We start from the raw sequence: 14,939 nt of genomic DNA on the forward strand, positions 1-14,939 counted from the left end.
GGTTAAAGGATTTGTGCTTTTCAGTGCATTTTGTCAAACTAGTTTCCCAGCAGTCTCACTAAAGGTATATGTCAGCACCTACTTTTCTGCAACCATTACAAATGCAGTTTTAGTCTTTTTGGAAGGGGGAGGTTTGAGCTTATTTGGTATTTAAAAGTTATAACTTTCTGTGTTCATTTGAAGTTACCCGATTTCTAGAGGGGTTAATATATTTGCAGCACGTTAATTTGCCGTTTGCGTTTAGCCTCATGTGAATTGACTGTAAGATCCTCTGTCCAGTGTCAAATTGGACTGGCTTGTCAGGGCTCTCTCCATATGAAGGTTATTAACCTTTGTCTGCCATGTATGTTAGAGATGTGCTTCTCACTTTGCCGTTGACCTTTCGGCTGTGTTTATGGTATTTACCGGCTGGGACGGCATCACTGCCTGCCGGCCAGACATCTTTCCTTATATGATGCAATGACACGTCCAACTTCTCAGAGCCAAACCGAAGTTCATTATTTCCCCCCGCCCCACATGGCTCTTCCTGCTGACTCACTCATTCCTGTTAATGTCACCACCACTTTCCTAGCCACCCAGGCTTGAAATGTTGAAGTCATCTCTGATTCCAGCTTCTCTCTTCTCCCCTCCGTTCCGCCAGTTGCCAACTCCTGTGGGTCTGTTTCTGCTATTTCTCTTGCAGGCAGCCCTTCTGACACCACAGCGGCTCGTTATCTCTTGACTGGACTTTGGAACCAGAGGCCTCAGAGGTCATACCTTGCCTCCCCAGCCCGAGTGCCCCCCTCTTCCTTCCCCCTTGCCCCTCCTGCAGGCTACCAGCGCATCAATTTTCCCGAACTAGAGCTCAAGCCTAGAACTCCCTGGTTACAAAGTGCCAACAGCTCCCCGTCGTCTCGTATTTAAATACAACCTCGGGGTTTCCCTGGTGGCGCAATGGTTGAGAGTCCGCCTGCCGATGCAGGGGACGCCGGTTCGCGCCCCGGTCCGGGAAGATCCCACATGCCGTGGGGCGGCTGGGCCCGTGAGCCATGGCCGCTGAGCCTACGCGTCCGGAGCCTGTGCTCCGCATCGGGAGAGGCCACGGCAGTGAGAGGCCCGCGTACCGCAAAAAAAATAATAAATAAATAAAATAGATAAGTAAAATAAATAAATCAATCAATACAACCTCTTAGCCTGGCTGTAATCTCTGACAGCCCCATCTCCCACTATCCGGGCCGAGTTCCCCAGACACACTCAATGCTGTTCCACACTTTTCCTGGTTGTGGAAGCCACACCCTCCAAGAGCTCCCTCCCACTGTCGCCCCCCCACCAAAATCTGTGGAGAAAGCTCCCAGCAATCCCGGGCCTCTCTGACTCTTTCACTGAAGTGACTTCTCTCTCCTTTGAACCCAGAGCAATCTGCTTGACCTTGTCTTGTAAAACAAGTCTTTCTCCATCATCCAGTGGAACCTCAGGGGTCTTCCGCTTCCACCAGACAGCGTCCTTTGAGGGCACGGTTCCCGCACGTCTGTTTCTTCCACGGGACCATACAGCACTCACAGCCGCCAACGTTCAGTGGGTATTTGTGGAATAAAGAGCACCAGCCCAGGTGGTGATGCCTGGGGACCATACTCCACCGCTGTTCCCCACCCCAGGCCCAGCCTCCTGGGACAGGGCACCCTGTTAGCCGATGCGCAGAGCGCAAGCCCGCCTCTGCAGGAGACCAAACTGGGCTGACAGCCTCCGGCCCCACGGCCTGGTTCACAGTCACCTCTTTGTCCCCGTGACCGGTGGTTATTGAGGTGAACGGACCCTGAATCCATCCATCCTTTGCCCCGTGATGCAACGCGTGATGCGTGATGCATGGTGTGTGGTGGGCGCTTCGTAAGTTGGCACCGTCGAAAGAATCTCAGGGGACCCCGTGAAAGGGACCTTGAACTCAGGGTCGAGTGGAGCTCAGCGGTGCAGGAGGCCCCTGTGACCTTGACCATGCGAGAGCCTGGTCCAGCTGGGACTTTCTCTCTCCTTAATAAATTTAAATGGAGTCATGACTGGGGTGAGCTCCACGCACAGAGCCTCCTCCAGCTTTAGAGGTGACTGCAGCCAGCACGGGAGTGTGCAATTGGCGGTCTATTTTTAGCCTCCTGGAGACCGTGACCAACATCCCAAGTGGAGGGTGGGCACACCTGCTGCATTCTAATGAGGCAGCCCGTTGCCTCTGCTGCCAGACAGCCCGGGATCGTGCCGACCTGAAACCTGACGTTGCTAAACTGGGAAGTCTGCCTATTTCCCAGAGGCTGTAGCCTAGATACACCAGGAAAACAGGACCATCACCCCACCCTCCCCAGCTTGCTCCCCTCCAGCCTGGGACTCTGGGCACGATGGAGGGGATGGACTCGGATTTCTTGATCTTGCTCTAGGACCTCCCTGTTTCCCTTGCTAGAAAGGAGATGGTAAGTCTGCACTGACCCAGCTTACAGATGAGAAAGCTGAGGCATAGAATAGGGAGATGTTAATGTACTCTGAGTACTGCTGATGAGAATAGCAATAATAGAGCACATACTACATGCCAGAAACCGTTCTAAACTCTTTACAAATATTAACTCATCACTGAAAACAGATTTTTCAGAATTCTGCCCCCTTTGAGGCCTTTGCTGTGCCGTGCACATCTGGATTTCCTACACTTCAGGGAAAGGTGTTTCTTCTCCCGGCAGAACGATGCTTCTGCAGTGAACGCTGAGCCTCTGGGGGTCCATCTCCTCCTCTGTCCTCCCGTTAGCCCGTGGAAGGGGAAGCGCTGGTCAGTGCCGGGCAGCAGCTGTGGTGTGTGGAGCTGAGCTGGCTGTCAGGGTCGGGGAACCCAGGAAAGGGCAGTGCGCTGGCAGGAGGCTGGCTCTCAGTGTGGGCGCTTGCATTTCAGAGGAAACTTCTGCTGATGTTCAGAGTAAAACTGTGAATCAGAAACCGGGGGTGGTGGAGCGGCAAGACAACAGGTGTGAGAAACCAGAACCTAAGAGACCTGCATTTTGGGGGCCAGGTGCTGTTTGCGGGGTGGAGAGAGGTCCAGGGGCTTGATCTGCCTAAGGACGCAGGTGGGACTCATTTTAAGAACTCAGACTCACGATGCGCTGGGCCCTTTTCTAAGCACTTTCCAGGCACCAACTTGTCTAATCCTCAAGATGACTCTAGGACGTGTGGACCATTTTATTCCCGTTTTAGAGTTGGGGAAACTGAGGCACCAAGAGGTGAATAACTCTGTCCAAGGTTGTGTAGCTGCGAGTGGCGGGGCTGGGATTCACGTTTCGGGGGGCTGGCTCTGGAATCCATACTCCAGCCACTCTGCTCTGGGATGCTGTGTGATGCCATTACATCTTTCCCTTTATTCGCCTCTAAGGGATGGTATTATTGTCCCCATTTAACAGATAGGCCACCTGAGGCCCAGATCTGCTCAGGTCACCCACTCGTAGGAGATGGAACTGGGTTAAATTCAGGTTGGTTGGGCTCCTGGGTAGCCCACCATCCCACACAGCACAGCCAACAGCTTGGGGACACCATCGCCCCTTCGCTGGGGCTGCTGGGGCTGATTGGAGCCGGCTTGGGGCGGGGCGGGAGGGGGAAGGAGGGAGGGTGGAGTCTCAGAGGGCAGGACCTCATGGGTGCTGTTCACACCTGCCCCTCCTCTTCCCCGCAGGTGAGCAGCCCACCCTCGCAGCCCCCGCAGCCCGTCGTCCCAGCCAAGCCTGTGCAGTATGTCCACCACGTGTCCACTCAGCCCAGCTGCCCAGGACGGGGCAAGATGTCCAAGCTGCTGAACCCGGAGGAGATGACCTCGAGGGACTATTACTTCGACTCCTACGCCCACTTTGGGATCCACGAGGTAAAGCATTCTGTGTTGGTGGACGACCGGGGCAACCCCGGTCCCGCTGTGGCCGCCCCGTCTCCTTGGACTGCATCGTGTGTGCAGCCCTCTGTTGTCATTAAGGGAGTTCTCCCCATCGCTCGAGGGCCCTGGCCCTGTCTCCATCCCGGGGGACCCACAGGCGGGGGGTCAGGGCCAGGCCTGGAGCAGGTGAGCAAGTGAAAGCACGTGTTTGGGTGTTCCTCAGCCGAGAGCCAGGGGTGCTTCCGTGGTCCTTGTTTTACAGTCTAGCACCCTCGCCTCTTCCTGACCCTGAGCCTGGCAGGTCCGGGAGGACCGGACGCCCTTGGTCCTTTGCTACGGGAGCTCGGGTGCTTTGCAGCTAGCGTCCCAAGGCCACAGTGACCTTCTGGCATGATGTCCAGTCCTCAGTCAGGCACGAGCCCTCAGGTTCATCCTGGACCAATGAGCACTTCCAGGGAAGAGTCAGCAGGCTTCCTTGGAAACCTGGCTCTGTCTGACACCCTGATTGATTCTCAGGAAATTCTTATGTCTAGATGCTGTCTTCTTCCATAGCAGGGAAGATTGATGTTAGCTGTGGAACAGAACAGAGCTACCCAACTAGAGGCTTCCTGGCTGCAGCGGGGGCCACAACAGTATTTTTACCTCCCTCCCCACCATCTCCAGCACTTCCTCACCCCAAATAAACAGCTGACATGAGCCAAGTGCTTGCTCAGGGCTGGCCACTCTTCTGAGTACATTATATGTGTCGTTTCATTGATTTCCCAAGAGCTCTATGAAGAAGGTACTTCTGTTATCCCCTCAGTGTGAAGACATATCGAGAAAGGAACAAAGGCTCGCTCGCTATGCAAATGCTTTTTGAAAACAAGTCCCAAAGCTCCCCTTTCAATTAGATGCTTCTGTAAACCCTTCCTGTATCCTAACGGTGATGCGGCATTGCCAGAAGTGTGTTTACTAAGTAATAGGCAACAAGTTTTTGAGTGCCTGCTCCACACTGGGTATTGCTCCCAGCATTTTATGTTACTGGCTCATTTATTCCTGACGTCAACCCTGTGAGGTTGGTATTATTATTTGTCCCCATTTCACAGATGAGGATATAAGACCTTACGAATCTTATCAACCTTCATTCATCTCTGCTGGTTCCTCTCCGTGCAAGGTCACGAGCTGATACACAGAGCTAGACGTGAAACCTGCACGTTTGGGGGCCCCGGGGCTTCATTTCCTAGTTTCCAGGCCATACAGCCTTTCTTTCTTTATGGAAACTCTGGCTTTGTTCCTTTTGCAATTTCCCATGGAGGTAGAGGGTGGAGGGGTTTGGCCCCAGAGGACTGCTCTCCCCGTCAGAGCATTAATTAGGCCTGGGGCCCGCAGGGGGAGGGGCTGGGCCCTGTGTTTAGTTCTGGGAGCCCGGCCCAGGGGGGCCTGGGCAGCTGAGGCTGCAGCTTTCGGTGGCTTCCACTGGGACGCGGCTGCGATGGTGCATGGAGCCCAGTCCTAGGCCTGAGAGGTGAGACGGTCTGGGAGGCAGGAAGGGTGGTTTTAAGAGCTTCCCTCCTCAAGACCCTGCCTCTAATTGAAGGACAGTCCTGTGTCCTTGGGCACCTGTCTCAGAGCAGATTGCTGGGAGGAGACAGCAGTTCCAGGGATCCTAAAATGGCCCCCTTGGGCCTGCCTGGACCCCCATTAGGGACCAGCCGAAGGCAGTGTGCCCCTCCCATTTGCCCTCCCGTCCTCAGGCCCCAGCCCCGCAGCGCCCCCTCCCATCGATTCCTCCCACCCCTCCCTGCAACACACGTAGGCACCTAGGATGTGCCCTCCGGTGCTGTTATATCTCTATGATTCCTTCAGGACAGGGTTCCCCGGCACTCCGCACATTGTCTGATTTGTCTGGGTTTGATGAAACAGCAGCTCATCTCATCACTCAGGTACTGCCTGGTCCCCACGAAGGCCGGGCATCCGGAGGGTCTGATCTCCACTGGGAGAAGGTATCCAGGGTCACCAGATACATATAGTATGTACCAGGCTCCCTCCATTTCACGTATTGCTAGAAAAATCAGACCTGTTCCTGCACATACACAAACAGTGCAGCCTGAGCTAATGAACTTGGAGTAAAGGGTCTGCAGGTCACCATCTCATTTCTCTCCTTAGTAACCTGTCCGAGAATAGTTTTAGCAGCCCTTCACACTGGGAGGTACTTGTGATCACCCAGCTTAAATCCTTCTTGCTGCTGCTGGGGACCAGGCCTAGATCCTGGCTCCTGGGGAAATGCATAGGTCTTTAACGCTGGGGCAGCTAGCTGGCCTCCCTTCATCCCTGAGCTTCCCCTCCGGTCTGTTTGGGCTCCACGATCATTGGCTGTAAAAGGAGGTGAGGGCAAGTAGATGGCCTCCTACCGTTGTTCTCTGCAGACAGGGCCTGTTCATTTCTCGTTGTCAAACACAAGGGATCTCCTTTCCATGCCAGACGGCTCGTGGCGATGCCTTTGCTTCCGCAGTCTGGACAAGACCCACGTCTCGCCATCCCATCCGGAGCCGAGCTGGCCCTTTGGCAGCCTCTTCCCGTCATTAACAAGATGCTCACACGGGCGGGCAGCGGCACTGCCAGCTCGCTGATTAACAGTGATCACTGAGTGTTTGGGAAACATGGTGCAGGCTGGATAGGGGTGGTTTAGTCTATAAATACAAACAAGAAGTGCCGAGTGGCAGGGGGACAGTGCAGGGAGCTGGAGAGCACAGCAGGAGGTGCTTCTGGACACTTTTCTTCTTGCATCCCATGGCCTCTCCTGAGATAACTCCATGCTCAGCCTCCGGAGGTCAGGGGCCTGTGCATTCCAGACCAGGGCCTCTGTGAAAAGAAAGGAGTCCTGAACAGGAGCAGATGTGACAGATGTGTCCTTGTGCACAGAGGGGAGCGGCCCAGCCCCATGACCTCTGAGATCCTAGCTCTGAATTCTCAGCATCTTGAATGGTCAGCCTTGGGCATGGGACCTCAGCTGCCAGAAGAATCCACCCCAGTGGGGCCCTGTTCCCAGCCCCCCAGCCCTGGGCGCTGAGCCCACTCCTGGCCAGCTATCTTCTTTTCACAATCTTACTGCAGGTTTTTTGGAAATAGATTCTTCAGGGCCTCATTTCCCAGCAATTAGTCAATGTGCTGCCATGTGTTCAGTGGGCAGCAGATAAAGTCACCCACAGCTGGGGGTGGGAATTGTTTTCACTGAAGAGTGGCATGCTCCTGGCTGAATGTCTGGAGACGTCTTTGGGCTGCTCTCCTTCAGGGGTGATTAAAGCAGGGGTACAGGAAGGGTGGGGGAGACTCTTTCTTTGAACAGGGTGAGTAGGGGAAGACTTGCTAAGCCACAACTTCTCCCCCGCCCCCAGAACTTGTGCCTTCGGAATGAACTCCTGTGGTCTAGAGCCTTAAAGAAGAGAAAGGGGGGCCGAAGAAGTGATGAAAGATAATGAATTAAAGGGGGCCCCTTGGGGGGATCCCTTTTAGCAGCAACAGGACCTGCAGAGATACTGGGCCAACCTAATTCCATCAGGAAAGGCAGTGAGGGCTCTGAACTACGAGTATGATTGAGTGATTTCTGAACCTTTGTCATTATTCTGCCTCCGTTCCTTACTCACCCTCAACAATTTCTTCACAGAGATGAAAAGGTCACAGTTTTCACAAAGAGCAAGAGCTAGCACTTTTGTAACACTAACTCTACCTATTTAGACATGACAGCAGCCCTATGAAATAGCTTCTCTTTTTACCCCATTCTCCAGATGAAGAGATTGAGACACGGAATGCTAAATGATGTTCTGGGCTGGCCGGAGAGCTCGAAAACTTCGGAGCTATGATTCGTGTGCAGGAGTTGGGCTCTGTCGTTACAGAGCACCAATTTCACACCGTGCCCCGTGCCTGGTTCTAGGGATACCGTCTTGCAGTCTTGTGGTCTCACAGTTCTGAGGCCTTGTCCTTTTGATGTTGAGCAGTCTTGCAGTGTTTGGTTCCAGAGAGCTTCTGGAGGGAGAGGCTTGAGCTCACTTTCGAAGTACTTAAGAGTCAGACATGAACTCAATTTAACCAAACCCTCACCTTATTCAGTTTCTAATATGACCAAAGATATAAGCCCTGGGGCAACACAGGAGGCAGTGCTGGGCTGAAAAGCAAACACAAATGTTTTTAGCCCCTGTGGGGCCCCAGGCCCTGATACAGGAACTAAAGTCCCGCATCCCAACCTACCCAACTCCTAAACCTGCTCAGCCCCTGATTGGATTGAACTGGCCAGCCCATCATTCCAGCTGCCTAACGAAAGAAAGGCTATTCCCTCCTGGAAAAAGAACAACAACAAACTAACTTCACCACTGTTGATCCTTGGACACCATCTATGGCATAAAATAAAAATGATAAGACCTGTGAAGAAACAAGAGAATTTGGTTCATAGTCAAGGGAAAAATCAGTCAATAGAAACAGATCTATAGACAGCCCAGGTGTTGGAATGATTAAATAAAGATTTGTAAATAACTATAATAAATACGGTTTAAGAAAATTTCTAGGAGGAGATGGATATAACAGGTGAAATTGAAGTCCTACAACTGAAAAATGTAATAGCTAGACCAAATATTTGCTGGATGGGATTAATAACAGATAGGGTACATAGAAGAAAATATCTATGACCATGAGGACAGGGAAGGAGAAGTCATTGAAACTGAAGAATAGAGAGAAAAAAACTGACAAGTGAACAGAGCCTCAGTGACTTTTGGACAGAATTAAGTGGTAAAACATGTGAGTAACTGGAATTCCGGAGGAGAAGAGAAAGAATGGGACAGAAAAAAAATGTTTGAAGAAATATAGAGGATAAATGTCTAAAATTGATAAAACAAACAAACAAAACCCCAGCGACTCTCTGGATTGATTTGCTCAAACAATGAATCCACATCTGAAACAGCCTCTGCCGTTGTGGTCAGCACCTGATTACGTTTACGATGATCCGTAGCCATTCTCCAAGCTCCGTCTCTCTTCTGCACAGGCCACATCGGCAAATTGGATGTGGATGTGGGTTTCCTGGAATTAGTCCCCTGGATTAATGGGTCTCATGGAGCTAGTGTTCCAATAGTTCAGAGCCAGTGTCCAATTACCCTCAAAAATCTGTTTATTTTCCTTTCTCCAATGCACACATGCTGGTAAATGCCTGCAGGTCATCTTGGGGAAGACTTGGGGAAAGATTAACAGTACACATTTTTGTCAACATAACAGAGTTTCTCCTCATGTGACATGGCCTCCCCTTCATTTAAGGGCTCCTACATCTATAAATTGGCTCAAGTCTGGGAACCCACTGAGGGGCCATGACTCCCTGTTTTGGTGATTCAAGCCTGACTTCCATTCATGAGACCTATAACTTTTCTGCTTAAACAGATCAAGTAAGAATTTAGTGTGTTTTCCACTGTTTGTTTTCTAGAGGTACTTTACTGAACTGGCCAGCACCGTAGGTCTTGGTGAACCTGACTACCCTGAATACTGCTTTGGCTCTCTTCTCCTTTACAGTAACCATGCCCACCTCATCTTTGGCGATTACACACTACAATTTGGTCCCCGATACCCCAGGATCCTAGTTGGATATTGTTCCCATGGCAACTAGGAATCTCAGTTCCCAGTGTAATCTCTGATCTATAGAGAAGGGCACACAGAGCTCTTCAAGGCTACTGGACTTCCCTCATAAACTTCTTCCTCACAGCTGCGGTGAGAGGTCTGTTCTCTGGCGTTGGGGAGCGAGTCTCATGTGACAGATGCATTTTAACATTCCAGTCTCCTGAAGTCTTTGGATACCTTTCCCTTCAGCAGATCAAGGAAGTTCTGGCATTTCCTTTTCGTTTAGTGTAGACTAACTTTTGGTCCATGTTTCAGTCAATCAACCATGCCAACTGTTAGAGGCATTCCAAGACCCTGGAGGTAAAACAGTGAATCCACAGTCTTTGCTTAGTGGACCTATGTCAATAGACTTGGCTCAATCCAACTTTATGTTCCCTCCATCTTGATCTCTCACCCTTACTATACATCCCCACATCTATTCCCTATATTTTAATCTATCTGTTAGAAGTATCATGCAGTTCTTTTGGTGTGTATCACACCTCCTCATGGGTCACTCTTTGTGCCGTGTTCTTTGGGGTCTGCGTGGAGTCAAATCCAGTTATAGGGTTGTTGGGGATGGGTCCTGAGGAGTATTAACATTACCTGGCAAGCAACTACCTCAAAGGACACCGGTATGACTCTTCAGGAAAAGGAAAACGAACTTTCTTGGGCAGGGGTAGAGGGTGTTTCTACTGGCAGAGAATACGGTAATTTAGGGACTTGAGGTCCCAGCTTCATCAGAATCTGCCTGTATGTTCCTATTCCAATTTTCAGGACCCTATTCTTTCCCAACAGATGACTCAACTTTAACAAAAGAGGCCTTGCAAGGATGGGAATTCAATTTGTGTTGTAATTCAGGCAGGATTAGACTTTGGCTTTGGTTTTCAGAAATCTTGACCCTGCAAGAAAATAAGGTTTCTGTTCCTTTCTTTTATTTTCTTCCTTTTCTTTTCTTTTTTTCCCCAGAAGTCATAGAAGTTCTCAGGTGCTATATGAAGACCTTGAGCTGGGAATTTAAATCCCTGAGCTCATCATTCTCTTTTTCTAAGTTTTCTAGCACAATTAGCAATAACCAACCAACAAATCCACCCCATTACATTCCTTACTTTGACTAAAATGTTCTAAGGTGGCAAATACTTGGTCATCCAGAGTGGGTGCCGTGTGTTTGGGAGCCCCTCGGGTTCACCACCCAGTGAGAGGCCCGCGTACCACAAAAAAACAAAACAAAACAAACCAAGCGAATAGAAAAAGTACACACACACACGCACACACACACGCACGCGCACACACACGCACACAGCCTCCTTTAATAACCTGTTTCACGACAATTCTCTCACGATGGCAGAAAGTTCTGCTTCAGGTCTAACTTAAATCTCTCACGCTGTGTTTGTATTGCTCCCTTCTTTGGGTTTTGGTTAAGTTGGAGCTTTCCCAGGTCTGGACGGGAGTTTCTCCTTTAATGGCACAAGGTGCTCTTTCGCCTTGTAAGGGGCAGAGTTTTAGGACGTTGTGTGTACTGATGCGGGAAGCCCCTCGCGCAGCTGTACTCTTCCGTGGCTCTACCTCATGACAGAACTGAGGTCCCTGAGGAATCTGTCGGGACAGCCCTGGGCCCGTGACCTGACAGGTGTGCGCCCAGGTGCCCCGAATACGTCAGCTCTACCTTTCCTTCCACACAGGAGATGCTGAAGGACGAGGTGCGGACGCTCACTTACCGGAACTCCATGTATCACAACAAGCACGTGTTCAAGGACAAGGTCGTGCTGGACGTGGGGAGCGGCACCGGGATCCTCTCCATGTTTGCCGCCAAAGCAGGGGCCAGGAAGGTGTTTGGGGTGAGCACGCCACTCCCTCCACTGGCCTCTGCGGGGACGCTTCCTTGCCGGGGTCACACCCTCCAGGCGGAAGTCAGACATAGCTCTCAGGAGGTGGGCAGGCTCCCGGGCTCCCTGTCACCTGGGCATTGCTCCTGGCCTTGTCCTGGAATAGCTGACATTTGTGGGGGACTTTTGACTTTTCTGAAACCATTTTGGTGTCATCACTACCTTAGAGTCCTTAGCCCTACTGTGGGCTGTGGTGGCGGGGCAGGGTGGCTACACCTGTGAGCTGTGGTTGGAATCTCCACTATTCCACTCCCGAGAAGCGTGTCTGGACAATTCACTTCTCCTCTGTACCTCGGTTTCCCCCTCTATAAAATGGGCATAATTACAGGACCTTGCCCACGGGGTGACTGTGGGGAGTGAGTGATTTTAATACGTAAGCCAAGTGCTTAGAAAGGCGCCTGGCGTAAGTCAGATGCTCAGCGTTTATTAGTATAGTCGGGGCCCTAGGTGGTAACAAGACGGTCTTCTTTCTCTGTTCTTTAAAGGCAAGTTGGTAGATTTAATTCCACTGTTGCCTCTCCAGCCAGAGGTGGCAGTGGTGGACCTTCTGGGAAGGCTCCCTGAGGACGGGGGGCTGGGAGGCTCCGGAGCTGGGAAGAAACTGAAACAGAAGAGCTCTGAGCTTCCGACTGACATTTGAAAGATGCAGTGGGTCTAGGGCTGGAAGATGGGAATTCATCTTGATCAAAATTCAAGGCACACTGCAGTCAGACAATACAGAACACGTGCACAAGACAGCCCGGCGCAGAGGCTGGCGGGGAGCTTTCAGTGGGGCTTCGCTAGCTCGGTCATCTTGCGGCCTGTCCTGAGACACCCCCTGGCTCCCGGTTGACTAGAGCCCTCCGAGTCCCCGTGTCCCCCCATCAGTGCCTGTCCCTAAGCCCCTGGCAGGAACGGCACCCTCCTCCATGCCTGGCCCGGAAGGTCCCGGGGCCTTGGCTGGAGGGGGTCTCTGGGACCCCTGACCTGTCTCAAGACACCTCTGTTGTAGCCTTGACTGGGAAAGCTATGATGTACTCACCTGAGGTGCGTGTTGAGGGCACGGCTCCAGCCCGGATGTGCAGGGTCAAGTCCTGCGCTCTCCACGGTACCGTCCCTCCCCACGGGCCAGCCTTCCTTCCTTCACAGGGCCTCCCCTCCAGGATGGGGGCTTCTGGCCAAGGGACCGACTCCCCTTCCAAGGCGCTCGCAGAGCCTCAGGGCAGGACGTACACCCCCTGTAACGCCCCACCCTCCCTCCCAGGGTGTCTCTGAGGCCCCAGCTCAGCTCCGGAATCGGACGGGAGCCCAGGGCTGAGCCAGGCTAGGCAGGGCTGCCCGTCCTCCCCTTCCAGGTGCGGGGCTCCAGCCATAGGTCTTGGCAGCTGTCCCTCTGTTTCCAGCAACCTGGCCTCCCCGCCTGTCCCAGGCCTCCTAACCCCAGGCTGGGGCTTGGTCTGCTGTTCCCACAAGGTCCTGCTCTCGGTGTATCATCAGCGAATTTCTCAAATACCTTGGCCCTTTGCTTAGGAGATTTGGGGAGCCTGGAAAGACTTCTAGATTCAAAAGAACCAATTCTTTCAAAGGTGGAGACTGCGGAAGGGATGAGAGTTAACAGGCGTCTGCCCGTGGGGTGGGGAAGGATCTTAAGACGCCCTGAGGCCCTGATTTGCCATTTTCAGATGGTCCTTCTTGTGGACCGTGCCGTTTAACCAGGGAGGGCTGGGGGTGGGAGGATGACCTCAGGGAGGCTCACAGCCACTCTGGGGGTCTCTGCCTCCCACCTCCTCTCCTGGGAGGGCAGTGACTGTGCCAGGAGAGTGAGGCCTGCCAGCCCCTCCCAGATCTCCCAGCTCAGAGACTGGGCCCTCCGTGGTGGGGCAAAGGCAGACCAGCGGAAGAGCCCGTGAGTTGGGAGGGCCGCGGGTTAGGTTTTCATCTGCCACGAAGTAGCCGTGCAGCTGTGGGCAGGTCACCGCACCCCTCCAGACCTCTGCCCCTCCTTCTGTTACACTGGCCCTGGACATACGGTGATTCTTCCTCCTTTGCTCTGTGTCCTTTCTAGATTGAATGCTCCAGTATTTCTGACTATTCAGAGAAGATCATTAAGGCCAACCACTTGGACAACAGTAAGAGTTACCTCTGCGTGCTTTCCCGTGGATGGAAGGGGGTGAGGGGACTTGTACTTTCTTGTCTGGGTGGCAGAGACTGATATAAGAGCGCTTGGCCTTGGAAACGTGGAGGCCAGCTGAGGCCCTGTTAGCAGGACTGTGTCCACGGGGCCACGAGGGTCCCAATCCCGGCCAGGTCGGCCAAGGGCACGTCTGTCCCAGCGCAGCCTCCGTGAGCCCAGCCTGAGGCTACATCCTTCATTTCCAAGCCCTCTACCTGGCCCCCAGCTGTAGGCATCTGCTGAGTTTTGCAAAATGGCAACCATTCCTCCACCTCTTCTCTCTCCACGAACCCTAGCCCCACCTCTCTTGACACCCACCTAGTGGCGTCTCCCCAGACCCCAGACTCTTCCTTTGGAGAGATGCAGTCCTCTCACGCCACAGCCCCTGCTGCCGCTGGGACTGTCTTGGCAAGTAGGTTGCCCTCGGGAGCGGGACCTTCTTGCAGCTGGAGTCTGAGTATAAAGATATGTGCGTTCCCTTCCCTTCCTCTCCTCACTCCCTTCCCACGTGTTCGTGACATCCCCGGCCCCTCCCTCTGGGACCCGTCCTGAACACACTCACCCCCGCAAGCGTCCCCGATCAGAAGAATTTCTGTATCTCCCATCAGTCAGCGGGATGAGATTTAGTCCCCAGGCCTTGTGCTGAGCGGGGCCACATCACTCATTTCCTAGTTTATAAACTAGGAAAACAAGGTTAGACTTTTTTCCTAAGGATGTTGAAGACTTTTTGAAGGATTTTAAGCAACGGAGGAGTATTCTCTATGGTGAATGGGTTGGGATAGGCTGTAGGCATCAGTGTGCAGGTAGAGGCTACTTCGTAGCCCCGGGGCCGGGGTGGGGGGAGGCGGTTAGGCCTCTTGTGTGGCCAGGGTGGCAGCCGTGGAGGCGGGAAAAAGTGACCTCTTGGGCGATGCTGGGAAATAGAGGCCAGAGGACCCGCTGACGGACTGCCTGGGGCCAGAGAAACAAGACAGGAGCAGGGCTGGCTTTTTGCCTTGAGTAAGAGTGGATGGTGGAATGTTGAGTGACAGGAGGGAGGAAGAAATCAAGGGTTCTCCTTGGCATGGGTTAGGTTTGTGATCCCCGGGGAGATGCAGGTGGACGTGTAGAGTGAGACTCGGATATGAATCTGGAGTTCCAGGGAGGGTCAGGCTCTGTGGTTGGGGGTCTTCAGCGTATAGATTTATTTAAAGCCCCAGAACAAGTTCCCTCAAGGATAATGTAGAGCTACAGGAGAGAAATGGGCCAAAGATGGAGCTCCAGCGCATTTCAACATTTGAAGGTCAAGCAGAGGAGAAGAGGCCGCAAGAGGCAGAGAAGATACAGTCAGTGAGGTCAGTGGACCTTCGGGAAAGAGGAGTAAAGGAGGAGGATGCCAACTGATCAAGTAAGATAAGAACAGAGACGTGACCGTTGAACGATTGTGACGATG

At 52.6% G+C, this 14,939-nt stretch overlaps 1 protein-coding gene across 2 annotated transcripts in view; it reads left to right on the plus strand.

Moving 5' to 3' along the window:
- The window catches only part of PRMT8 (protein arginine methyltransferase 8), a 78,633-nt gene that overhangs the window by 28,776 nt on the left and 34,918 nt on the right, over positions 1-14,939 (plus strand). For both annotated transcript variants that reach the window (XM_024733288.1, XM_024733289.1), the window contains 3 exons: positions 3,671-3,856; positions 11,152-11,307; positions 13,400-13,463. In XM_024733288.1, coding sequence (XP_024589056.1) covers positions 3,671-3,856; positions 11,152-11,307; positions 13,400-13,463 — 406 coding nt within the window. The remainder of the gene's footprint in view (positions 1-3,670; positions 3,857-11,151; positions 11,308-13,399; positions 13,464-14,939) is intronic.

This window comes from Neophocaena asiaeorientalis, unplaced genomic scaffold (genome assembly GCF_003031525.2).
Source record: "Neophocaena asiaeorientalis asiaeorientalis breed wild unplaced genomic scaffold, Neophocaena_asiaeorientalis_V1.1 scaffold150, whole genome shotgun sequence".
In the NCBI taxonomy this organism is placed as follows: domain Eukaryota; kingdom Metazoa; phylum Chordata; class Mammalia; order Artiodactyla; family Phocoenidae; genus Neophocaena; species Neophocaena asiaeorientalis.